This window comes from Bombus flavifrons, chromosome 16 (genome assembly GCF_040668555.2).
Source record: "Bombus flavifrons isolate JBK064 chromosome 16, iyBomFlav1_principal, whole genome shotgun sequence".
Lineage (NCBI taxonomy): Eukaryota > Metazoa > Arthropoda > Insecta > Hymenoptera > Apidae > Bombus > Bombus flavifrons.
In genome coordinates this window covers 6,724,993-6,752,740 of record NC_138457.1, presented here as the reverse complement: position 1 = coordinate 6,752,740, position 27,748 = coordinate 6,724,993, and the positions used below count along the sequence as shown (strand labels likewise).

The 27,748-nt window shown below is 31.2% G+C and overlaps 3 protein-coding genes and 3 long non-coding RNA genes across 12 annotated transcripts in view; 1 reads left to right on the top strand and 5 right to left on the bottom strand.

Annotated features, from left to right (window-relative positions):
* The window catches only part of LOC138187990 (parathyroid hormone/parathyroid hormone-related peptide receptor), a 31,135-nt gene extending 27,400 nt beyond the window's left edge, over nt 1-3,735 (bottom strand). The window contains exons 1-2 of one of the 4 annotated variants that reach the window (XM_069129343.1): nt 3,503-3,735; nt 886-1,585 (exon numbers count right to left, since the gene is read on the bottom strand). The gene's annotated coding sequence lies outside the window, so the exon portion shown is untranslated. The remainder of the gene's footprint in view (nt 1-885; nt 1,586-3,502) is intronic. The other 3 variants (XM_069129340.1, XM_069129342.1, XM_069129341.1) reach the window with 3 other exon arrangements.
* Nucleotides 3,736-4,609: 874 nt separating this feature from the next.
* Nucleotides 4,610-10,261, bottom strand: LOC138187987 (uncharacterized). Of its 2 annotated transcripts, XM_069129336.1 has the most exons (6): nt 9,974-10,261; nt 8,348-8,413; nt 7,522-7,587; nt 6,925-7,087; nt 5,929-6,280; nt 4,610-5,367 (listed from the first exon to the last, which is right to left on the bottom strand). In XM_069129336.1, exons 1-6 carry the CDS (start codon nt 10,095-10,097, stop codon nt 5,188-5,190), a joined length of 951 nt encoding a protein of 316 aa, XP_068985437.1. In that variant the 5' UTR covers nt 10,098-10,261; the 3' UTR covers nt 4,610-5,187. The 2 variants fall into 2 exon arrangements, with proteins under 2 accessions (XP_068985437.1, XP_068985438.1); XM_069129337.1 differs by lacking the exon at nt 8,348-8,413 and having other exon boundaries at nt 9,974-10,260.
* A 2,613-nt stretch (nt 10,262-12,874) lies between these two features.
* On the bottom strand, nt 12,875-14,384 carry LOC138187938 (uncharacterized). The gene is made up of 3 exons (XR_011175292.1): nt 14,315-14,384; nt 13,484-13,561; nt 12,875-13,009 (listed from the first exon to the last, which is right to left on the bottom strand). It is a non-coding gene; the product is annotated as an uncharacterized LOC138187938 (long non-coding RNA).
* A 398-nt stretch (nt 14,385-14,782) lies between these two features.
* Nucleotides 14,783-27,748, top strand: part of LOC138188226 (uncharacterized) — a 123,363-nt gene continuing 110,397 nt past the window's right edge. Inside the window, exons 1-2 of the long non-coding RNA XR_011175428.1 lie at nt 14,783-14,908; nt 15,551-15,654. This is a non-coding gene — a long non-coding RNA (uncharacterized LOC138188226). The remainder of the gene's footprint in view (nt 14,909-15,550; nt 15,655-27,748) is intronic.
* Nucleotides 15,884-17,172, bottom strand: LOC138188227 (uncharacterized). Its single transcript, XR_011175429.1, has 3 exons — nt 16,977-17,172; nt 16,561-16,810; nt 15,884-16,372 (listed from the first exon to the last, which is right to left on the bottom strand). It is a non-coding gene; the product is annotated as an uncharacterized LOC138188227 (long non-coding RNA).
* On the bottom strand, nt 18,780-27,356 carry LOC138188217 (probable peptidoglycan muropeptide transporter SLC46). Of its 3 annotated transcripts, XM_069129793.1 has the most exons (9): nt 27,128-27,355; nt 23,654-23,876; nt 22,776-23,006; nt 21,567-21,918; nt 20,816-21,211; nt 20,185-20,322; nt 19,923-20,006; nt 19,569-19,725; nt 18,780-19,479 (listed from the first exon to the last, which is right to left on the bottom strand). In XM_069129793.1, exons 2-9 carry the CDS (start codon nt 23,663-23,665, stop codon nt 19,365-19,367), a joined length of 1,485 nt encoding a protein of 494 aa, XP_068985894.1. In that variant the 5' UTR covers nt 23,666-23,876; nt 27,128-27,355; the 3' UTR covers nt 18,780-19,364. The 3 variants fall into 3 exon arrangements, 2 of the variants coding, with proteins under 2 accessions (XP_068985894.1, XP_068985895.1); XM_069129794.1 differs by lacking the exon at nt 18,780-19,479 and having other exon boundaries at nt 19,565-19,725; XR_011175423.1 differs by lacking the exon at nt 18,780-19,479 and having other exon boundaries at nt 19,587-19,725; nt 20,189-20,322; nt 27,128-27,356.

Below are 27,748 nucleotides of genomic sequence, written 5' to 3'. Positions count from 1 at the left end.
TTGCTATCGGATCGAACGACCAAGTGGAGCAATATGGTATTAACACCTGGCGTCTAGTTAATTAAAACTCACTTTACTAATGTTTTCCTGGGACGATTAGAAACACCAGAAACGGATTCTGGAGTTTATTTATAAAAGCATCAACTGCCCAACAGGCGATCCAAAGAGCCGTCGTTTATGATAGTATTTATCTAGCAGCATGGATTCGAGAACATTAAACTCGTCTCGAGCTCCGCGAATTTCCACCAACGACCTTAATAAATGCCGCTTATGTGTTCACTCGCCAGATTCCGTACTTTTTTCTTCTGTTTCTTCTCTTTCACATTTTTTCTTTTTTTTTTCTTTTTTTTTTCAAGAACATAAAATACGAAGGAAGTCAGCTTCAAGGAAACATAATTGCCATGAATATTTTTTGGCATATATTTTCATCTAACCAGCCTCCTTAGAAACTTATTTGAACTTTGAAGTTTAATAATCAACTGCTCTCATACCTTAAGCATTAAAAACCTACAAATAATTTTTGTATTGAATGTTTTAAAACCGTAGTAGCACTATTTGGAGAGTATGGAATAGAAAGTTATCAGAAATTTTTTCTTCTTGCTCTGAACTCTTTCAGGATGCACTTTATTTCTGAGAAACTTTATGCAAATAAATATTGCAGCGGCGGTGCTGAAAAACTGCCACAGTCCCTGACTCTTTTTTTACAAAAATATTAAATATTCTACACGCGTTATTCTAAAACTTTGGCAAGTGTTTAACCAATAACTACTATTACATAATGATTTGATAAAAATATTTTGCACGCCTCTGTATTTCTATTCAATATTAAAAAGTTGCACTCATTCTACAGAAGGCGTTATACAAATTTTAAATATTGTCACTCACCGGAAGCTACTCGGCGGGATGCAAAAGAAGCTGGCAAAAGATGTGTAAACACTCCTTCGATGGATCCAAAATTGATCAGAATCGTTGTTTCATTCCACCATAGAAGTTCTGAAGAAATACTTCGATAATCCTCAAAAGCGTTCTTCTATGTCACAAAATGCAAAAGTGGTGGAAATCTTCATGAAGAAAGTTCAAAGCACCACCCCTGATTCCCATCATTAGTAACCCCAACCAAAGATTTATCCGCCCATAAATGACAATAATCTCTTCTTCGCTCTAACTGGATCTTCGTTTTAAGATTCTTTTGGTGAAGAGGTAACTGTTCCTTGGATAGATTGGATGATCGACTGTCTCTGACGACGCACTAACACGTCTGACGCTGGGCGCCGTTTAAGCGCGACTGTCTTCTTCTGGTGCTCTATATCGTCGAATCTTACGCATGTGCGATTTCCGATTTGCTCTCTCTCTCTCTTTCTCTCTCTCTCCCTTTCCATGCGAGCTACACGTTCTTGTCACAACAATACTCGGGCATAGTTATTTCCTCGTCGCTCTGAAGCTCCGCCAACTGTTGCTTTTCGTTGACTCCGGTCACGAGGTGAAAAATAGAAGAGCACACTGCTGTCCTGACAGAGAAATACTATTTCCTGCAAACTGAATTGATGGTGAAACTGAAGGGATGCTTCGGGCGGAGTTTTTGAGCCTGGAAAAGAAATTAAAATATAATGAAATTTAAGTTGAAATACAAAGTCAATAATTTCACAGTAAATGAAAAATAGAAAAGAATTATCGTTAATCAAAAATCAAATGAACAAGTAAATTTAATATTTCACTGGACGTTAGCGCGAGCTACAAGGAAAAACTAGTTTTCAAATTTTAGGAACAAGATTGCTACCACAAATTAAAGAGTAACATAAGTCGGTTTTGGAAGAGGAATTTGGAGTTTCGATTCTAGTTTAGATCATCTATTACTCATCAAAGAACCATTCTAAACGTCCATCAAACTTCATGGCGATGAAACTTTGTTTAACTATCAATCATGAATTTGCTAAATTAATTATTAAATTATTAAATTGTTAAATAAATTATTCGTTGCACGTTTTGTCTATGAACTAATTAACCGATTCAATTCTAATTATGTAAAATAAATTTCTACAATTGATATATATGTAGCCGAAACAATAGCAATCAAGTGAATGTCTGCAGTCTTATTCATCTGAAGGCATATATGAAATATTTCACCCTATTAGAGAACTAACAAAGCAATTGCAGTAGGAGAACAGATTACTCTTCAAGAGCCATTCATAAGAAAAAATACAATGTATCAGATAGTCTACAATATACATTTCACACCTTGCTTCCTTGGCAGAATTTCTACTTGTAATTGCAAATTGAAAACGTCAATTTCTAACTAGAAGATGATATAATTGATAAAAATGAAGGAAACAGATGTACAAATAAGAATTCTAATTTTGGAGTTAATCGATATTGATCATTGAGATAGAAGGGTGAAAAGGGGTCAAAAGGAATTATCTTCTAAACGGGTCACACAAAATATAAAAGAGATGGAGCACGTGCAAGTATTTGGTGATCGACGATAACGATATTGTAAAATAGCGTCGATAACGATGATAATGGACTCGTCGCGACTCGATCGTAATCTATTGTTAGCTAAAGCTTGGGCCGCTTTTATAGTTGGGGATGTTCAAGAACCAATCCAATATTTTGTATTTACAGTAAAATCAGGCAAGAGAAGAAGTGAAATTGACAGGAATTATTTCGCGTTCGATCTTACTGAAATTCATCTAAATAAAGAACGATAAGACAATAGAAATTGTCCTCTTTATTGAAATGTTTCTAGAAACACGAATAATTCAATCTCTGAAAACATTCTAATTAATAAATTTGTAAAATCTAAAGTAACAGATGTAGAACAATCTTCTTTTTTGATTTGATTGAACACATTGTTCTAATGAATAAAGGGAATGTGATGAGATTTGCCAGGACTTTGATTAAAGTAATAAATATCGTAATTACGAAACAGAAAAATTGTTATATAAATTATAAAATTATTGAAGTAATAAGTATTGAATTTTCATCGGTTCATAATTCTGGAATTTTCTGAGAAGAATATTCTGCTATTTCTCTAATAAGTTACAAAGTGGACTATTTAATCAAGTCACTATGTCTACATGTTTATTCCCATTGTTCAATTAAAAAACAAACAGAATTGTCTTTGTTTAAGAGCAAAGCGATAAAGGGAATATCAAATAGTGTTCGACTACATAGTATGCTACATGCGTCGCTTGATTTTTGTTCCTATCATAGGAGGCATAGAAAAACGCCTCTCAAATTGACAAAAGCAATTCATCATCAATCTCTTTCAGCATGACTATCAATATTCTAAACCATCACATTTCAGTAATCGCTGTACAATCAACGTTCATAATAATCCATAAATTATCAAGCGTAGAAGCGTCCACTGTTATCGGTGTGGATTAAGAAGCAATTAACAATTATCGTGAAAATTTTCTTATCATACAACGAGATATAAATGGGAAGATAGGAAAAAGGAAAGAAAAATCATAATAAAAAATTCTTCGTTTAAAGTTTGAAGTACCTTCAGAATGTTCTCCTTTCTTCAAGAAGGTATCACACGTTAATTAATCCGGGAAAATTATACCAACGAGCAGATAACTTTTTAATAAGCCGATAAGCAAATCTGGTTATTGGCCTATCGTTAATCTTAACAGGGCAAGTTATCATTAGAATCGATTATGAATGACTAGCCATTTACTTGATTATCATCGAATTACTTGCAACTGCGCAGTTCTTCTATCTTGATTCTTGATGTTGATGTTTTATAATCTCCCTGCTAAAAATTGACTAATTAGTTATGGTATTTGGAAAATTAATGAATAATATGTAGAAAAATCAATTAGTTGTGTTAACTTGAGTATATTTGACAATCGACGTGCTTCAAAATACATTTTTCTTAATAACTCAAGTTACCTTTATCAACATAAACTAAACTTACTTATATTATTTTAAATTACGTTAATTTTTATTATTTACGATACATATAATATGTATACACTATATACAATGTATATATATATATATGAACAATGTATTCTAAGCTACTAGAGGGTAATACATACACAGTGCTACATTAGAAGTACCAAAAGAGTTCAAATTACTATATTACATTATTATCATAACAATAATTAGTTATGACAGAATTAATGACTTAGATAGTTAATAAATGATACGAGCAGATAATTAAACAAGATTTAACTCAAGGACCAGTCACTTTCACACTCTATGCCGAGAAATTAAGAATGCCACTCTCGGCTGGCACGTGAATCAATGAATTAAGCATGAAGTGTAGCAATTTTGTCCCTCGGCGCAAGTTCATTGAATCTGAGTGGAAAATTAGTGTCTCGTTTTACATTTGTATTGCTGTTGGTAACCTTTGATCCCTTAAAGAGCTTCGAATTTCTTTAAAATATTCTTTAATAACCAGTTTATCTTCATGTTTCCTTCGCAACACGACATTATAAATACTTTTCTACTTTTTTACTTTTATAGTTTATGAATAATAAAAACATTAAACATTCGATAAGATGTGGTGTGTAACATTCAGAAAGTGTATGGAATATTTGAAGGACTGGTGAAAGTGGCTAGAATACAAGAAAAGAGGCGAAAAGAGATATTACTCTGTATATATGTAATAAGAACTTGTATATTTCCCATATAGTAAAGTACAATTTTAAGAACATGTTGGAACATTCAGAACAACGTTATAAAAGCACTACTAAAAAACTTAAACAAGTTTCTACAACAAACTACAAGATTAAAGAACCACACTCTACTTACCACTAAATATCTCCAAAATTGTAAGAAATACAGACAAGATTTACTTCAAAAAGGCATACTTAAAGAAACGTCAATGTTTGAGCTACCTTAAGAAATTCTATTTTTATATAACAAAATTTTCATATCTAAAATCATTTTTTAAAGAACCTACTTTATGATGCTCATAATTTAACAAATACTGCCAACGACTATTTTATTGAAGTGTAATTTTTCAAAATGTAATTATTGACAAATTTTGTAAGGTCTTTCAAAGGAGGAAAAGATCTTTTAAAAAGAATAGAACAAATGACTATCTTTGACTTCAAATTAAAAACATACTAAATTGAATTCTATAAATAGTTAAATATATAGTTATATATATAGTTAAATATCGTTGGTATTATTTTTTAAACTTTTTACAAATGATAGAATTCATTAGAAGTATATTTAGACCGCAATAATATGCGTAAATTCTCGGATTTCGTTATTGCCCAACACACTAATTATGTCCTTCAGGGTGATTTGATGGACGGTCTCGTTAATTTTGCTACCTACATAACTCTGGATACCCGGAAGTATGTCCGGCTTGATAACTTCTATGACCTTTGGTGTTAACTCCTTAAAGACCTACGGATAAATGCATGCAAATTCAATTTCACGGCCCTTCTGCCCTACCAATTTGTTACATTCGAACATTGAAGTTAAATAAATAATTATATCATCTTCAATTTTCTGCTTTAACAACTTTTTCAACAAAACGAATATTACAACAATAAAAATTCGTAAGAAACATCGATGTAAATAAAAATTGATAAGATTTTTATTACAAATTATTTGTATCCTGATCTTTTTTTTCTTTTCTTCAAACCATGGTACAGAAGATAAGTACTAAAATGTACTGTTTTCTAATTAATTCAATCTATCAGAGATCTAAAATTACTTTTCTGCTTGATCATCTTCTTCACACAGTGAATATAATAGTAATAAAAATTATTGTGAATTATTGAAATATAAAATTAGCAAAGTTGGTTACAAAGTATTTATACCTTAGTCTTTTTCTCATTTTTCTTCAATAGATGTTGCATAAACTATATACTCAAATTCGAGTTTATTTCTAATTCAATCCGCTAAAGCTCCTAAATTACAAACCAACCACTAACTATTGGTAATTTGATAAAGTGATCCCACCTTGTTCATGACGTCGGACAATTCATCATCATCCATGAAGTTTCCCAAATTGATATCGATGGATCTCAATGAAAAGTCCATGTCAAAGGTCTTCAAGTACACTCCTTTGTGAAATCCCAATAAACTGTTCACATACAGTTGGAAATCATATATATTCGCTTTGAAAGACCCAGCACCTTTCAAATCGACTGTGTTCCCCAGGACTCCGGATATATTGTAAAGGCCCTCCGCGTATATTTCCGGAATAGAAATATTCGCCGCAAACGTTGGTCCGATCAAGGATAGTTTCGCCTTGTTGACCACGAAGGTCGACAAATTGTATAGCACGATATCCTCCAAAACGATGGATATGCTGAAAAATCCAATACAATGTTAGCCACTAATTTGAACAGATAGCGTGAGAATAGGTATTATATAAAAAGTTATTCTTCCTCTCATACAGGATGTTCCTTCTTATCTTGCTTTGGAAATATTTCCAACAATAAGCAGACGTAGAAAAAATGTTCAATATCTATGTATGTATTTATTTATTTCAGTCTGATGGCCGAGAAATTGGACTTGGTATTCCAAAACGAGTTCAACATAAAAATTAAATTTTTTGAGCAATTAGAAGCTTGAAATAGTTTGAACACGCGGTATTTGAGTACGTAAGACTCGCGTAAGTCAAGTTCGGCTGATTTTTCACACATTTGCATAAAACTCTCCAACAAACGTGACTTCCTAGTCTCAACTTTCTCTATATGGAGAATTCCTAAACTTATCTGCCATATAATCTCAGGTTCTCACAAACATCAGAAGTCTGACAGAGCCATGAAGCCGTTCATTAGTGAACATACCAACAACTTCCGGGAAGTTCGCTCGACTTCTTCCAATACCGGAAATGTGACAGAAAATCATTTGATATTCAAAGTACATCGGATTAAAGCAGAGATGGTGGTTTAGGAATTCTTCAGGACCTTCAACGTGACCAAAGACTTAATCAATCCTCTAACTTACTTCCCTATGTCCGAATTGTCTACATGTATGTCCAATTCATCAAGACGATACGGTTCCAAAGGTGGGATTCCAAGTTCTGGTATCCCATAGGGCATTCTGCTACGAAGTTTGTCTATGAACCTTCGAATTTTCAACTCCAGACCCTTCGAGGCTGCGCTGTCAACTGTCCTTTGCTCAATTAGTGTCGATTGCAGTAATTACATACACTGGCTCACGAAAGCATTCAAACTTTTCGTGAATACACTATGTGTGTTGTACAAAACCATGTGAAAATTTCATTAGCATTGTAAATGAAATTTGATTATCATGATTACTAGACTGCGGTCTTTTATGCAAATTCATATTTTCATACATGTAGATAGAAAATTCTCTTACTTATTAATAGAAAGCACTATACTTTGAAAATTTTATATATTTTTCCATATTATGTGCCTTCTGTACGATTTTACAGTTTCAAATTTCCCATAAATGCATAGAAATCCGCAAGCTATTAATTACATTGACAAAGTTTGAAGCAGATCTTCAATGTAATGTATTCGTGAAAAGTTTGTACAAGTGGTGCAATACTCTCATGAGCTTCTAGTTTAGAGTACCTACTGTAACCAGTGGTGAGTTTAGTCGCGTTGATGAGAAGATTCCTCGGCGTCTCCACCGCGGTGTTAACTGAAACAATAAAAAGGTGCAGAGTTTACTTTTTATTTTTGTTTAATAATTACACTTACAAGAACACTGATAGTCATAATAAAGCGATTTAGCGGAGGATGGAGATTGATGGTGATGCAGAAAGTATTCTTGTGATAAATAGCAATTGGTAATGAATACCCATATCGAATTAGGAAGGTCAAATTCTACGGTAAAAAGTTGATTCCATTGGCTTTACAGGAAAAATAGGCCTGAGGGTTGTCAACGTGCTCTGGAATTGCAATTATGGTTGCTGGCTGATGTAGTATTTTCTATGAGGTATTGCCCAAGCAGTGGTACTACCAAATTATCAGAAAATTGATGTTAGCCAAAGCAAGGATATATTTCAGAAGAAGCTCTTGAGATTTTCGCAACCGGTTGTTATCGCAATTGAACGATGTTGTTAGCAACTGAAACTCGCATTAGGCTTGTCCATTAAAAATGCTATTGCAGTCATGGTGCAATACTAGCTTTCTTATAGAGGCAACTTTCCAAGCTTCATTCCATTTTCATGATAATATCCTTGGACTAATTGTTGGCTATTACAAATCCAATTAACATTGAACTCAACTTTAACTGAATTTCGAGTAAACATTAATTTAATGTGAATACAAATTTTGTGGTGAAAATATTGATATTTAATTGTTCCGAAATAAATATTAATAATGAAATGGAAATATAGCTGATGGAATAATTTGGAAACTATGACTGAGAGAACTGTTTGGATGAAAGTGTCACATACTGTAATTAGAGGCCGTGTCCGTAACGCGGTGTATCAATTCTTTCTGTCGTTGCAAAAGTCCTGACACTGCAACAAACGAGTAAACGCAAAGTTTCCAGTGAAACACAACTCCTTTCCCTGACGAACGATCAACAAACGGTCGATTGGTCGTAAATTCAGCGTAGGTGCTTCTCATTTTCACGAGTGTACTTGTGACATTTGAACAAGGGTCAAACCGAGTTATTAACCACGATAATGGCTTCCAAATGAAAACTAATGTATGCAGTAGTGAATGATGAAGATTGAGTAACTGAACTCGGAAAATTAAAATACAGTAATAATACAGTAAGTTGAAGTATTTATATATAATAGCAACTGATAAATTTAATTTTAAAAAATCTAAAAAATTTCTAGAAATAATACATTTCTCCAAACAAAGTAATTATTCACAATAACGAAATTAATACGAATAACTTTCTTAAAGAAAACTTGCAGATATTTAAAAGCTCGGTGAATTCTACATAATGCTACGTAACCATTAAATGAAAACGTATTGACAATGTAAATATGACGAATGATGCAGTAAAATGATGCGAAAGAGCGGAAAAAATGAGGAAACGATTGCTTGAACGCGATACAGTCACGAACATTGGAATGTACGTGTGATTTTTCAGATTCGCAGTAATTGAGTTTGTTCAGCGTGCAATCACGGGCATAATGAGACAATTGCTGTAGTTATACAATAAAAAGGATATACAGGTCTAGTTGATAATGATTATAAAATGACGCTCACACTACAAAAAAAAACGTATGACTACTACTTGTTTCTGAATCATCTTATTATCTCACTGATCTTGTCTGCGAAATATTAATTTTTTGTTTCTAAAATGTCTTTATGACAAAACCTTGATTTCTCCTCAGATTAACATATTTCTTCAAAGATTAATAACACAGCAAAAACGATGCTTATTTTACTTGCAAAATAACTAATGCTTGTATATATCGTACAAATGACGAACATGAAACAAAAAAGATGATATTCATTATAATTTGTGTAAATTAAGATACAGACTTCTATGTGTAAGACAAAACTTTCAAATCTAATAAAACTGGAGATGACTTTTTAAGTCAGATCACAGTATAATATCTAAGTGAAAGTATTTTCTTCTATGAACGAGTTAAAAATAATTGGACGAGGCTAACTTCCATAATTGGCTTTATATCTTGTTACACTTTATTCCATTTCCATAGTTAGAAATCACTTGATCTACAAATTGAAAATCAAATGTAGTAAAACAAAAAGTACTCTACCATCTTCCATCATTATCCAAATTGCATTGAATTGTTCAGAATTTATTTCAAACAACAGAGATTGAAATTAAAAAATCGAACTAAGAATCAAGAGAATTAAAATCGAATTAAATAAAGAGAGATAAAAAAACAATAGATTTACAAATTGAGAATCAAGTTTAGTAAAATAAGAAACATTCTATCATCTCCCATCATTCTCCAAATTCCATTGAATTATTCAAGATTTGAAGAAGCAACGAAGATCAAGGCTCAAACTAAAAAAGAAACCCAGTATCAGTGTAAAAGAAAATTGTTTAAAGAAGAAATAAAACTAGAATTATTTTTAAAATTACTTACGAAAAGTAGTAGCACTGTTGGCGACATTTTCAATTCCTCCCAAAATTCCTGGAAGACCTTCTGATTCAGAGGAAACCACTTGAATGGCCAGCACCACAATAATAATTTCCTTAGGCACGTACATCTTCTTAATCACCTTTCTTTACTAATGGAAGGAACAACACTGAAAATTGAATTTTCATAAACTGAATGTTTAAAAGACCGATCACGCAACACACGTAAGACCTGCCATTCAAACCGCTCGCGAAGAAGCAGGAAGGCCGACTGACAACATGAAAGAGTGGCAATACGTAAGTAAGTCAGCTGGTATAATTGTGAGCGCAATATTTGAAATGTGTGAGTAATGCACGAGCAGGAACGTGTAGCGAAAGCGAACGCTACTCCATGATCCACGAATGGTGATCCAATCAATGTAAAACATACTACAAACTACAATTCGCTTGCATAATTGAATTAATATTATCAGTGAAAATTTATATGTCATAAATTAAATTATTGTGCATGAGAGACGAGAATTCAGGCTGATCCATCCACTCACAATGCATAATAATTATATCAAACAGAAAAGCCGACGTTTAAACAACTCAGAATTACAATAAATACATTGAAATGAAAAATTAATTCACAATTGAGTTGAACAATATAGAAACATTAAACAGACACGTTACCTTCGTGATATCTTCAGTTAAAACAAAACAACTGAAACAAAAATCTAAATATTACTCAAGAAACTAAAATTAATTTAAAAAACAAAACGATGAATTTTGAAACAAAAATCTGAATGGTCATCAGTTAATAATGTGAAAGTAACAAATTTATAAATAGAAATGATTAAACTAGACATATATAAAAATAAGTAGATATACATATAAAAATAAGTAAATATACATATAAATACATAAATACAAATATACATACATATAAATCTATATAAACAAACACAAGTTAATATACATATAGCAAGTAAAATATTAACATATATTGTAATCATATAAAAAAAAGCAAAAAATAAAATATCCTTATAAAGTGATAAAATAATTTCAAATTGATAAGAACGATCATAAACAAGCATCGTCATGATCAAAAATATGCGCACATATGCAGCATATAAAACGCGAGTAATTAAGAAAAAGAATATTTCTGTAGAGAATACTAAAATGCCATAATGTATCTCTATTACAGAAATATATATATAAAAATGTTGAAACAGACAAAATATATTTACATAATGTTAAAACAGACGTAAAAATACATGTTGGAGAACATAACAATATAACATATACAAAAACATTGATATAAAAAATATATAAAAGCATAGAAAAATATATGCAAAAACATATTAAAAACATAGATAAAGATATATATATAAAGAACATACAAAAAATACATATGTATAAACATAGAAGAAATCACCCACAAGTAAGTCGTGCTCAAGGGGGTATAATTTCAACCACAACGCTTGTGTGCCATTTTGTTTGCTACTTGTATACCATTTTTGCCTTTCCCGTAAAAGAAAGGTATCAAATGCTTATAATGCACTTTGTTTCGTTCCATATTTAAGAGCATATAAAATTAACAAAAATTAATGTAACCGAACCAAACTATTATATGATATACAGATTATTAATTCGATTATATCGATTCGAATTATATAATTTGAAATTTATATAATTTGAGAACTTCTATTTGGAAAAAAGGAATTCAAAAAATCATATAATTATAAAAATTATGAATTATACGCCGGTAAGCCAGAATAATATTCTTAAATGTAAAAACGAATTACCTGTCGTGTTCTATGTTAATACTTAGCAAATCACAACGAGAAAATTTATACCTGACAATTTATTGTAATATATATTTCGATAGTAACGACAAGAACGATATTTTTTACAGAAACGAAAAGGTGATTTACGTATCGCGTTTTACGTTAATATCAATTTATCTGTATTTATTAATTTAAAAATATTAGGATGAACATTTTGATAATACGAGGGAACTATATTCGAAAAAACGCTTTTCGTGTCGCGTGCAAATAACGTGGAATTTTCCACGAAAGGAAACGGTGGGAAAATAAGAAATAAGTAGCAATTTTTAACTTTAATCTACGTATTACGATATATATTAACTTCCCGAGCGACCCAGTATGAAATATTTTATCATATATCCACTTCCATCTACCATGAACTATCATCCATTTTCATTGGAACTACCACTCACCAATGGTTTTACGAACACTGCAAACCGTGTATTTGACAAAATTACGGCTGTCTATTATTGAGACATAATATATCCTTCCGACGTAGTATAGGATGGCCATTTTCGTATTAGCAAAGAATTCGTTCTACCATAATAACGCGGATTCCCTTGCAGTTGTACGTTATTCATGTGGGACAAGTTGTAATCGAATTATATCGTTGCTCGTTTCCAATGAGTCCTTTTTATCGTTCATCGCTTTGCAAGAATAAATGTTCGTGATGTTTGTGTTAGTGCTGTATATTATAAAAATAAAAAAGAATAAGTGTTTCTATACATATGTGTCTGTGGATATTTATTGTACGACTAGAAAATAAGAAACTATTGGCTAATAAATCTATCTTCCTTCGTTTAACATTGCACTGTGAATGTACTTATAATAAATTAATAATAACAAATGTTTTTCGAGACTTTTCAGCAGTCATTTTTTATGCAATAATATATCTCAGATTCTTTAAAATTCCAAACTGGAGATTTTAAACTTAAAGACATACGTTAATTTTTTTATACAAATTTTTCTTCAAATAATGTAGAATTTTCAACGAAAGAAAACAGCGAGAAAAATAAATAAATCAGTAGCAGCTTTTAACGTTAATATACGTATTACGATATAAATTAATCATTTTTCTCTAATTATTCAGGGAGGGCTTGTGGGTGCATTTGAGTACAAAATATTGGAAAACAATGGAAAGAAAACATCGTCGCCACTTACCTTTCGTTAATTTCCACGTTACCTTCTGCCGTTGATTTGCTATGTAGAAGACGATGGTCGAACAAATTTTCCTGTAACAAACAAGAATTGGTATTAAATTGCTGATATTTTATAATATAGGAATGAATTCGTAAGTAGACTTACATACAACTCTTCCTTTTAGATGAAATCGTTTTCTACCTCGTTTATTTTAGAAATAATAGGTAAATAGGCATATGTAGAATGCGCGTGAATGAAATGTGTTAATAAAGATTATTAATGAAACTGGATAGCAAAGAACGAAAAGAAAAATTTTTAAAATTTTTTACTATATCAATGAAAAAGTTTCGCTACAAAAAATTGCACTAGCTAGAAGTATATCCATAAACCTATATCAATGTACAAAAACGAAGCTCACTAAGGTAAAAACGAATCATTGCCACGCACTAAATTTTTAATGAACTTGACGGTGGAAAAAGTTTTAAAAAATATCACATTTTTCCAGTTGAATTTTCACAAAAGCTGCACATACAGAAGACAAGAAATTGAAAGGTAACACCACTTACCTTGTCGATATCGTTGTCGCGCGTTCTCTTCAAGCTCTTTGATGATATAGTTGCAATCGATAATCGACGCAAGTTTTCCTATAGCAGAAAAAATTTAATATTAAATTTCAAACGTAAAAGGAATGAAACAAAATTCTAATAATTTACAATTCGAAAATAATGTAAAAACGAAACATACTAAATTTTTAGTAAAAATAATATGTAAAATTGAGAATGAAAATACTTTTGTCACAAAAAGATTGTTCCTTTTACAAATAGGAGATTCGAAAAAATTAACTTTCTGTGTCGATACTTCCCCTGGGACTCTGATATTCTAAAAGATCATTGTTCATGTAATTTGCTTGTAATATACGAAATTTCATATTAAATTTCTTATTTTTTTACTAAATATTGAGAGTTCTGGTACACCTACCCATTAGAAAGCTAAAGTCACGAAAATCAATTTTTCTATTAAAAATCCACTAATTTATTCCAAAATTTATACATATTCTACATGAAGAATCATTTATTTAATAAACTCACATGATTTTAGTCAGAATCACTGGAGTTAAACCGCGATTATCTTACACAATCCACGTAAAAATTTTTATTATCCCACTTATTTTATAACAAATACGAAAATATGCAATATTATATCAATTTAAATTAAAATTTTGAAAGATCCGGTAAGATTAATGAGAAAATGTGATCTAAATCTAACTGTCTTACGACAGTTTTTATTACGAACATTTTATCGATCGAAAGCCAAGATCCCGAAAATGAAAAAATCTTTCATTTATACCGAAATTTATACGACTCTTATTATAAAAATCATTTATTTAATAAACTTACCTGATTTCAGTCAGGATCACTGTACTTCAGCCGCGATTTTCTTAAAAAGTTCACGAAAATGTGACAGCACATGTGAAAAAATGTAACGATAATCTCGAATGAGCAGAACCGGCAAGCTCCCTCGAACTGCCACATTATTCTCCCCACAGGGGGGAGGGGCACTACAGTAGTCAATTGTTCATACAAACAATGTATTTTATCAAAATTGAGCCTTTTATATTTACTTCTGTCTATCTTAAAATAATCTGTCAATCATATCTAGATTTCTAAACTAGGAATTTCTTTTACTCCTTTCCTAATTTTCATTTTATATTTGTATTGTTGCTTGCATAAAGTTATGGCTTGGTTAGTACCCACCAATCCCCATTGTCTTTTTTAAAAAGTTTGTTTGTGATTGGTTGTTTATGTTGGGGGTTTTACTTCCGGTGGAGAACATTGTTTCGCGATTCTTTTTAGTGCAATAAAGAATTCGAAGTAATCGGCCATTTTTAATATGTGATTATAACGATTCCGTGATTTATGTAAAAAGTGTTGATAAATTAGTGCAAATTCATCTAGAAAATTGATATTCTTCTCGTGCTTTCAGTTTTACAGGTAATTCTTTAATCTTTTTTCCTTTTTATTGCGTTTTTAGCACGAAAATGTGACGAAAAATAGATTAACGTTTTGAACGATTAACGGTTTCCATATTAATATAATCTGGAATGATCTATACACGTAAGAGGTAGGAAGCAGGAAATAGAAAATAAAGAGAATATATTTCTTTGTAAATTTCTTTATAAATTTCAATTAATAAGATCGATCGTGTATTTTTTAAATATATTAATGTCATTAGTTCACAAATTATCACACAGAGAACTGAAGGAAATATACATTCAAAAAATCCATCTAATATTTATATGATACATAGAAAACACCATACTGAGTAAAAAAACTCTAGCAAACATAGGACGAAAATTTAACCATTCCCGAGATATGAGTATTTTTTATCTTAGCAGTATAATTGACTTACTACTGGTTACTTACTATATTTACTATATTTATAGAAAGTGTCCCCCATGTCCTCTTTTCATTTCTATATACCCTTGACCTTTTATAAAGTCACGTACCATTTCGAAAATTTTACTAAAGTTTTCTTGCTCAGTATAGTGTGTCATATGTGCCATATATTTGAATATTGAATGTTTTTTTTTCCTGAACACCCTGTATTATCATCAAATGTTTGTCATTTTCAAGATGGCTAAAGAAGCAACGAAGAATAGAAGCTGTCATTAGCAGTATCTTTTTACAACTCCTTCGGTACGTTTGAAATGAAGAACAAAGGAGCAGTTCATCGAAAGGTAAGTCTTTATTTCTACGACAAAATTCGTATCTTCATTGTTTAGACCTTTCTCGAAATTGATAATGTGTTTTAGTTATCGATAGCGTTTTGTGCAAAAGTAGAAAGTAACTTTTTGGAATGACATGAATATGTAATTATATTAGGAAAATGGGATTGTAAAAAAATTAACGCGTTAAATATTAATAATTGTTTTCTTGTAAATTGAATAATTTTTTGTTATAATTTTCTACATTGTTTCTTTGAACAAAGTGAATCAGTTTTTATTATACATTTTGTTGTTTCGATTTTACTAGATTATAAATTGTTTGCAGTTACATAACACTCTGTATACATTATACAATCTATACTATTATATATAATCAAACGCAAACCAAATAAAATCGTGTTTCGCTTGATTGTTTTCAATAGTCTATAATACTTTTAAAAAGTAATGACTGACGAATTGGACACCCGATATTATTACACGTACCCGAGAAGTTGCTTTCTCTCCGTCTCTCTCTCTCTCCCTCTCTCTCTCTCTTCTTTTATTTTATTTGCTCTTCATATACAACACATGTGGTCTGGTTAGTAAATTGTACCTGACCATGGTTAACTCATGAATGACTTACAGTTTACAGTGCGTTAACACGTTTCATTTGCAATCTTCCTCTAGCCAACTGGCTATTGGCTTTTATTGGATTCATATGGTACTTATTAAAATGCAGATTTTTATTCATCTATAGGAAATGTAAAATTACAAGAATGCAAAAAAATATCAAAAATATAATACTTATTGTAATATTCAGTGGATGAAACAAAGTATTACTTAGATTGTGTGAAATTTGTTTCATTACGTTTATAAAGATGAGAATTTTCATAAAAAGCCACAGTCTGGTAATTATGGAAAGAAATTCCAAGAACTTACTAAATATTTTTTCCTTTCTTCATATTTCTTCTTCCACCTAGACCTTCCAACTTTATGATTTTCATTGATGAATTGGTTCGACCGTGGGTTTTGGATAAACCCATGGATTTGGTGCGTATGGTGGTCGCTGTGGTATAGGATACGCTGTTATGGCGCCTGCTGGGCGGTTCGTTGTTGGTTTTGCATTTATTAAGGCCGCAAACATAGCTAGAGTTGCAATGAAGATAATGATGAGTCTTCTCGTTGAAATCTAGAAATAATTGCAATTTGTTAGAGTTATTGAACATGGAAGATTCATTTAATTTTTCAGAATTTCCGAAACTACTTTTAGGAAGCTTTTCATAATTCTCTCTAATTAGCAATATTCTATGTTTCTTCATATAAAAAATAAACAAATGTCCGGGAGTGTATATTACCATTATAGAAATCAGCTGAAAATCTTCTGATGGATATCTTGAATAAATTTTTTTCTTTTTTAAATAAATTTCACAAGTTGCTCTTCAGTACGTGTTTAAGTATGAACAGGCGATGATTGCAGAAGCTGCAGACCTTTTATACCGGAGAGTTTTTGAGAGGTGGTTGTTAATCTGGGTCAGAGGTCTGCCACATGGCAATACTACCCGTATGAACAAAACAAGGAATTCCCGTTTTCATAGCCGCGTGTCACATACGCGGCTGCTAATTCTCATTCATACATGCTCTTTCATTTATTAGGTTCCTGAAGACACGCTTTCAGGAAATTTAACCGTTTGTATGTGGTAGAGCTACCAATGATTAAAATTCATAAGCTATACATGATTAATAAACTAAAATTTATAATTTCAACCAACGATACGTCTACGTGTTGGAAACGTGTTTATTGAAATTATACAGTATTAATGTTAGAACTACTGTCGGCTAAAATTCATAACTTAGAAACTGGAAATTGTTTAGGAACAAAATACAACAAACATTTTATCCGTATATTCTAAATATTTTAACAAAGAAATCGCCAAAATTCTTCAAAAGGTATAGGATCATAAATTTCCAGGATTTATATGGAAAATCATTTATTGTTCATTGTTACTATTTTGATCGGTTTGGGACTATTGGAAGAAACAATCCTTAATTTGATACTGCTTTTGTGTCTGACGCGAGATCTTTATCTCCCCTAATATGTCTCAAATTACATAGTTCGACGGTTGAACGTTAATTTTAGCTCATCGTTCGCATCTAACGTTTTGTACGGATTTCTGATGCTGAATATTTACTACAATGTAAAATATTCCTTTGTCAGTAGGACTTTAGAATTTTTTGGATTTTGCTGGGCTAAGTAAGTTTTATTAAATTTCTGTTTGAGATATAAGTTATTTAATATCGTAGAAGTAGCGGTGCAATTTTTGTATAGATATTAATTTTTAATTCTAATTAATTAAGGTGCACGACACACGAACTATAATACATAGATGTTTGGTTTAATCTAAAATAAATTTTTGTAGATATCGTTTATTAATTCTAAAACGAAAGATTTTTACGAAGGATTGGATTAAAAATATGTAATTTTTGAGATTTTCAAATATATAATAATTTGGAAATTTTTATGTTTTAAATTAAAAAATATTTACTAGGAATATTTTAGATAAAGCAAGGTATAACAAAAATATAGTTTTTGTTGATTTTCCATTGCCATCATTCGTCGAAAACATAAGATGATAAACAATGATCCTACATCCTTGACACGTTTGGTGTGGACACCTGATGAATAGTAATTAACTAATCGAAAGTTAGACGCAGCATGATTTTGCATTCACCAGATGGTGAATTATTCTCAGATGAGAACAAAAACGCGAATGTAAAGATCGAAATGAAATGAAATGTAAATATTAATTGATCAAAGTGCACATTCCTTTTTTGCCATTAGTCATTGGTTTGAATACTAAAACAGTATGATGCATGTTATGTTAAATCTAATCAAACTAAAGAAGAAAGAAAAGTATGTAATTCCAATTAATTCGCGTCATTAGACCAATTAATTTGCGAAGCAAACACAACACATTGTAACTTGTAACAATCGTATAATAACAATCTAATGAAATTTTCCAACATGGTCAATTCGCGTCACTAGAGATTAATTTGTGAGGGAAAAATAATACATTTGAATTATAATATTTTTATATAAATGCAATTCATATAAAATATATAATATAAAATATATAATATATAATATATAATATATTAACATATAATAAATACAATGTTATATATTAAAAATCTAAGGAAATTTCTCAACATGGTGAATTAAAAGCTTTTGTATCATTAATTAAAGTTTTCTTCTTTTATACATGTTATTTGTGATGTATGGACTATAGATATCTAGTAATAAAATACTAATCATTGCACTACGGATACCTAAACATATTCACATTTTTATAAACACAGTTAATTAAATATAGGTCTTATGGTTTGCACCAATGAAATCTGAGGAAATTATTCTATACAAAATTTGTGACTCATAGGGGTTTAATAATACAATATTAATCATTAGACGGCGGATATTTACACAAAATGAAAATTTACAATTAAAGAAAATATACAGATCATGGTTAGTATACAGATCATCAGTACACACCATATGTTTGAATCGAATCTAAGAAAATTTGTTCCCCTAGTATTTTACAAATATCTCTTTGTATACTACATATCTTTGATTATGATATTCTATTGGAAATCAGCAGCCTATTAATCAAACATATATCTTACAAAATAAAAAGAAAATTAAAATTACATTTGTCTAAGATTCAATCGCATACATTTTCATTTGAAGATCATCTACTTGTGTTTTGACTCATAGTAGGAGGTATTGATGAACAGTCAGTTTCATTATCTATATATTCTATGTGTTCTAAATGTGTTCTATTCTTCGTAGAAAACTGAATTATTCTGAAACATAATTAAAGTGAATATATGAATACACGTGTTAGTCTAATAAAATGCTTTATATTTTCATCTTATGAATTTTTTATACTCACAGAATAAGAATTAGAATGGACACTTGAGTGACAAAGGTCAGCCAATAAATTGAGCTAGGTGCTGAGTCTATGGTTGCATTATATAGCTGGGAATATAATATGCCACTGAACAAAGGCACTGCATTATCACAAACTGATAAAATTGCGAATACCTTCCCTGTGAATTACCATGAAAATTGTTAATATGAAATATTAAAATGAAATTGGTAATCTGGAGTTATCATGCAATAAATTATTTGAAAAATTAAAATTTAACAAAGTTATGATTATATTCAAAGTTATAATCAAGGGAAATTATTATTTAAAAAACTTATTCTCAATTTTGTGAAAAGATATCACAATTTATGTAAGTACCTCGTTCGTCCACAGGAACTAGTTTTGAGGTCATTGACCTCAGGACTGGTGCCACTATTGGTCCAAGAGCAGCTACAGCAGCACCTGAAATTATAAAATATGTTTATTGTACAATTATTCTCGAATCTAATTTCCAAAATCTTAATTTATTTTAAAAAACATAGAAATAGAAAATCAATCAAAATATTTAAAAAAAAAAATGATAACTATTTTTAGTTGCACTTGATGATTTTGTTAACGAATAATTGTAGTTTCTTATTACCAACATAGAATAATTCTGGTATCTCGGCTAAGACGAATATTACTCTTCCAGAAGCATGAGCAATAGCGCCAATGGCTACCATAATAGTATCTCTAATTCCCATCAGTTTGCTCATTACTGGCACGCCGATTAGCATCGCTAAAATAAAGATAAAGTTACGCCAATGCATTTCAGTGTCGTGATTATTCAATAACTGTTTCTCACAGAGAAAACCACTCTTTCAGCCAGTGAAAGTACTCCAATGGAGAATGTCAACTTTCACTGATATGAAACAGCATGGAAAATATTTGTCTGACTCGATGTTTAGCTTCCTTCAGACAAATTATGATGGTTATAATAATTTTTAGACTCTATAATCAGTTGTAAGCTTCTCGCAAATTTTTCGCATTTTATGTAAGAATATTTTTATATAAGAATATAAATTCTTATAAAAATTTGTAAAAAGAAATTGCTAATTGGTAATAAGGCTCAAAAGGTTTTCTAAGTTAGAATAAATCTTTCTTTTCAGATTGACTCAAATTTCAATTTTTCCAATAATTGACTGTGTGACAATTTCTTATACAGTTTTCTATACAATATTCGTCATAAATTTTTCAAAAAAAAAAAAAAAACAAATCTTATTGTAACTGACCTATCACAAAGGTAGCTGATTGGAATGTTCTGAAATTGCTAAATTTTCTCACGTCCCACTTGAATTTCAATTGAGTATACAAGAAACTCATAGGTTTCTCGTCTCTTTGAAAAGTATATAGCATCATGATGACCAGCAGAAGCCACAGGTGAAGCTTTCCATGATTTGGCCTGTTCTTGGTCATTGTCCTCACAGTTGCCATCACGTGTTTCTTATCAAAGTAGTCAGTTAACAAATTAGTACCTGCTAGTGACTGTTGCCGAGGCAGTGTTTGCCACTTTAGTCTAACCAATGAGTACAAAATGGCTAAAGCTAGTAAAGTGGAATTTATGCTGAACATTATGGTATAGGATGATTTGACAACATTTGAGTAAAGATAAGAGCCCAGAGCCACACCTGAAATAAAAAATGTATAATTTACATTTCCTCTCTTTTCTTCTAATATATATTTAATGCTTTTATGATCATTAATTTTTCGCTTTTTATTAATAAATTGTGCATGTTCATCATCTACAAGTTCTCTTCTGTCAAAGCTTCTTTTCTGTCTGCCATAAAGTGGCCGATCTCTGAAGTATCTTGTCATATTGTCCCGCATCATAAAATATCCATAGTGAAGTTATAATATTTAAGTCTTGTCTCTTTTCATATCTCCATAAACATATCAATTTACATAAACATCCACGATTCATTTATTAATACATACATCTCCAAAATCTTTCCACAACTAAGTAAAATATAGAATTTCATTTACCAGTAGGCATAGTGCTGAGGTAAACCACATCTAAAATGGTAATCCTTAGGGTTCTTTGCTGAACGGATGATATGTCTGATATATATGCAAAACAGGAACCAAAAATAGCGACATCTCCACCTAACATGCCCATGGGAAGACTCGCTGTATATACTATAGTATTTAGATCCCACGTATCTATCATGGAATTGATTACAACCATGAAAGAATAGATGAACTTTCCTAGTAGCCCAATAATTAGAGGCAGTTTTCGACCACGTCGATCGCTCCAGTTCCCAAAAAACAGAGCTAGTATTATAGGAACCACATGGCCTGCTATGTTATTCCATTGATGGAAGCTTGACACTGTTACCTGAAAATGTTCATATTTTATTTTAGGAAAATATATATAGCGTGTTCCAAGCCTTAAAAGTTAAACTTCATCGATATATTCAAAGTATTTAATGCGTTTGGGTCTCTGCCTATATATTTCTACCTCCCACCCACTTGTCACGATTGCACTCACATATCCCCTCTTATATCTAACATTAAAAATTAAACATATATCTGGATTGGAATTTTTATGTAGATGTAGTATGTAAAAATATTTAACAGTATAATGGAGAATTTGTTAAATTTTGTATTCATGGTACAAACCAATTTTGGAATAATATGTCTTTATATGACATTTTTTATTATACTATTACTGATCTACATTTTACTTGATTATATCCATGTTTGGCTTATAAATTCTGGAATGCCCAGTATACTAAAATATTCTATTTTTTATTAATATCATTTACTGTTATATTTAATAAGCAACGTCATATTATATTTTATTAAGAATTTTTCCAATTTGTCAGAATGTTATATATACACGTAAGATTAAACAGTACTCAATTTTGCAATCCTGATACCATTGAAAAAAAAAAACATATTTCGATTAAAAAATTCGGGTCTTACAACATCGTCATATTTATCTTACAATATGAAAAATGTTTGTTCTTCCGAAGTGCTTCCATTCTTATCTTAAGTATTACGACAAATATATCGTTCATAAATCTTGTAAAATATATCGTCATTATTGCTTTCTTTCTCTCGCGCTCTATCAACGCAACGAATCTTAAAAAATGTTTTTTTTATTATTTAAGCGAGATGGATTTTAAGATACGTTCCTGCTCTTAATCTTCGCGGCTTTTTTAGATTACACAGTACACGTATTATACATACTTGTACTTTGGTGTTTATCGTCGCATTATCCTTCAGATTAGCGCAAATTTCTTCCGAATAACCGTGATCCACTCGACACGCTTTGTAGACGAAAAAAGCTTGTTCCACGACAGAAGTGATCATGAATGCCATCATGTACAGCCACATCGTTGGCTCTACCGACACTTTCTCCATCCATCGGAAGTATTTTCTCCATTTTTCGCCGGATATCGTATTCTCGTTCAGGTTCAACTAAGAAAAAAATATTTTTTATTTGCAATATTCATCATAATCTTGTGGATTTTCGTCGATAAAAAGAGTTCATTTGTCGTTCGTTAATTTTGATGGAGGGACTAAAATAGCGATGGTGGAAATTCCATAGAAAAAATTTGGTAAAGTGTGGTCTGAAAAATATTACGATTAGGAGATATTCTCTTTACTTTGTTTTCACTGTGATACTGTTATCTCGCAATTACACAGGAATTATACAAAAATTAATGGACTGTTCGACTTGATTTAATTGAATTATTTAATTCAATGCAATTATTCAATTTTATATTGAACGAAATAATTGTATCTAATTAAATTAATGGATTATTTCTTCAAACTGTGTGAAGAAAATAAATAAAAAATCATAGTTGCATGGTGCGATTTGAAAATATCATAATTTAATTTATGAATGAATAAATGGAACAGTAATTGAAGATATTAATCCCACAATTTAAGAACAATAATTCATTCATTCTCTCAGGGATTAAAAATAATTATTATAATGGAATATTTAATAGTGTAAGTTATTTTGAATTGCTTTAAAATAAGGAAGAAAGCCAGTAATAAATATAAGAAATGGGAACAGAGAGGAAATGATAGAGAAATAAAAGTATAATTGATTTATTTACCTCACTGCCCATGATTATTGTTTATTTTAGAATGACGTTCGGTGTCAGGGACAAGCGCGCCAATTGAACCATTTCACGTGATCATTCTGACTTTCTTGCAGCTTGGTATCGCTTACGCTTAGAACTCTACGTCGAGATTCCGATTTCTTGCACTGGCATGGCATAAAAACTGCAAAGATAAGTAAAAACGGTGTCCCCCACTCTTTGCAAACACCGACCCTCTCTGCAACGAATATCATGCAATTTCCTTCTTAAAACATTTAGCGAACTATAAAATTGCATTAAAAGAGAAAAAGAAAATTTCCGGTAAGATTCTTCGTAGAAGAAATTCAACGGCGTAATAATTATTTTCATTTTTAAAACCAAGTTGGATGAGACAATACGTGTTTTCTATAAATCTTCGAGTTAGTCGTAACATCTGAATTAAAATTATTTTCAAACACATATCTCAAACAATTGTGCCTCAATCAAACTTTCAACGTTCAACGCTTCAAACAGAGATTACTATTATCAACTTAGTATTAACCTAAATTAACCACAGCTTAACCCTTCGCGCTGGGGAGGAGCCATCGCTTCGTTACACGCAGTGATTCGAGCGCGCGACCATGTTTGTTTAGGTTTGATTCCTTTGGAACTGGAAGCGTTGATGCCAATGTAATAGGTTCAGTGGGTTATTCAACTTTTCATATATGATCTTACGAAGCGTAGAACGATTGACTTCGATTGGCTATAAGATTTTATTATCTCAAAATAGATCGCGTTCACGGATCGTGCTGTGTCTTCGGCGTCAGTTTAAGCTAGGCAGTCGATGGCGATAGGAATATTTTCAAATTTATTGAACCCTGTAAGCGTGGAATGCGACGATAAAAGCTCAGGCCAAGCGAAGACGAGTTTGATTTTTCGTTATTTAAACGACGAAATTACATCTAGTAATGTCTCGCATAGAATGCGTGACGATAGAGAAACAGTGATGAAGATAGCATTTGAGATGCAAATATTCATAAAATATTAAAATACAATAGTTTTATATGTTAATTTGTATGTGAAATTATTTTAAGTTAGCTGTAAGGAATACGGCAAATATTACGGCAAATCGTCTCAATTTGTTCGATAGGCGAAAAACGTCTCGAGCGCAAAGGGTTGATATTAATATATAAATCGTATTAGAAGATTTCATTGTTCTATTCCAATTTCATTTATGTCTATTTTATACTCGAAGGATCGACTTTTGGGAAACCTGATTGGTTATCTGAATATCTATAGATAATCTTAAACGTGTAGAAAAATATATCTTTATTTAATATAATCCTAAACAAACATGATCTTATAATTTTAATACAATTGTTCAAAGTAATGTGAAAATCATTTGAGAAAAATTAAAGTATCACGCACAATCGATATTAACGAACCATCGTCCTCCCAATTTCCCACCATTCTGTGTCTCGTTTCACGTAATTCACTCCCAAGAAATGGCATTCTGTTTCGGTTAAATAACCACTGTCCTTATCATTGTATATGTATCATTTTTTCGATCTACTAAACTCTAACCTTTGAGCGATAATCTGTTTAGAGGAGCTCCCCCCCCTCAATGACCCCCGGTCTTACGGGACATTTATATTTGTCGATGGTAAAAATAAGCAATTTGTTTCGCAAAAAAATGATATAATACACAGCCCACAGAAATAGTTTAAGAAGTGCTATTGTACAAAAAGTGGCTGATAGTGGTACCGACAGTTTTTTATATTAATTAATATAGTCTTATAATGTACCGTATCAAAAAACCTACGTTACTCCACCAGCAACTGAATTGTGTCCTTGTTAGTGCTTCGTCTACTGGCGCAGTTCCTTTTTTACCGACAATATCGACGAAGAAGGTGATGGAGAAAGACGATGGATATTAGAAAAAAGAAGGAAACGTCCTGACCGGTCGTTGACGTGTACTTGTTTTTGCGTTTACGACGATTTCACCACTCGCGTATTTCAACGCTCGGAAGTTGCTATTTAGTTAACTGTTATCGGTTATCGCAGCTTATTGCGGTTTGTAATTAAAAATGAGAAAGCAACGTTCTCGATAACTAAAAGTGGTCATTGATTTGATATAGATAAGTAGTTTATCTGTAAATTGATTCTGATTTTCCAAAAAAGCAAGACAGATTCGTAATATAACAAAACTTTTCCTGTTGCTTAATGCCTGTTGTCTAATGACAATCACTTAGTTACCAAATCAATACTTACGTAAAAGAAAAATTATTCAAGCAGATAAATAAAATGATTTACGTATTTTTTTTTAGTCGTAACAGAAAATATTTATGAAAGCGATAGATGCAGTAGAACCTGTATTATATGAACACCCGTTATGTGGTCTTCTATCATATGAACAATATAATTCCTATTACAGTACTATATTTAAACATACCAAGCGTTTACGTGTTTGCTTCTATAGGATTTCTACTAATTACAGGCTTAATTACGAACGATGACATAATTAGAATTCATAAAAAATTGAGTTTACAAGACTGCGGTAATATGGTAGGGCAATGTCTGGTCGAGCATAAAAACCGAAACACTGAACGAAAACGAGCATTATTATTATAGAATTGAGTGCAAATTATTATATGTAGCCTTGTAATACGAAATTTCTGTCTAACGCAACAGAGTGATACCAATTCCAGTAATTCGATAAAAATTACAATAATCGAGCACACTTTATCGATATTTTTATTTATATTCATGTAAATACCATAAAACTAATTGTATCGAAGAAATTATGCGATTTAGCTGGCAAAATAATTTCGGAGATAAAAAAAGGAGGATTGAAAAATATTGTCTCTTTGATTTTGTATTCTACGTATGAAGTTACTGTTCTATTATGAGGAAGTTCACGCGAAAATTTGTTTACGCGAACACTTTGGTCTCCTGGATGTTTTGAGTTTGGTACTTGATAGTAGCCAATTGCGCAAATCAGAAAGCCAAAAGCAACGTCTACGACTAGGAAATTAAAATAATTCATTGCAGAAGAGGACAATCGATTTCTTCAAATTTCATAAAACTGTAAGAGCAACACGACAAAGAAAAATTTAACAGAAGAAATATTGAACAAAGCCTTGAAGCTTCCTTTCGTCACCATGGTGTAAAAGAAATAGAATTTAATAACATAAATTGACAAAGAAATCCTGCGATAATGATACACAGAGTTGATGCAACATTTGTCTCTAATGAGAAATTTTATTAACGTACATACACTAGCTAGAAGGATCTTTATATCTTTATTTCCTAATAGAGTGTTTCTTCATCAGATAATATACGTATCATTCTAATAATAACATATAATTATAAATAATAATACATTTTTATAATACAAAATTTAAATTTTTATTCTAAATTGATCGCTATGTAAATGGTATAAAATATAATGTTGCACAAATATTTTATGCAATCCTTCTACATGTATTGTGTAATAGTATGCTGATTTACCTTTGTCACATGTTCACCAACAGCAAGTCCAATGATCCAGTTACACAATAATGGTGGCACAACAACGATAATAGTGGTTCATAAGAAACAATATCTTTCGAATCATATCGTAAACAATAGAAAAGAAAATATATTAGAAATGTATTAAATCATAGTAGCAGCAGTAGCACGATAACCACGTGCCGCTGCTAAGAACTTGCGAACTGCTATCGACCACACATAGTCAAATAGCACTGTTGCCAACGTTTGACTTCCAACTAGCCCCACGTAACAAGGAACATTTAGCGCGGTAAAGACTAGACTTGATTCAGATTCCTAACTATGTACGCGTAGTTGATTCAAAGAGATTCGATTCAGCCACAGCAATCATTTTCAACTTTCACATCAACAATTTTACATAATTTTATATTGCTATATCAAGTGGTACAATGGTACTTGCATGTTCAGGGATTAATAAATATTATTGCGTGCGTAAAAGAGGATCAGAAGAAAACGCGGGAAGTAGGAAACGGTTCAAAAAATATTATCGCTTTTGAGTGAAATAAAATTGACTCGTGTTGAACTGTAGAAAAGCTAACTACACTTCAATCTCGATGATTTTTGGCTATATTGTAGAAATCG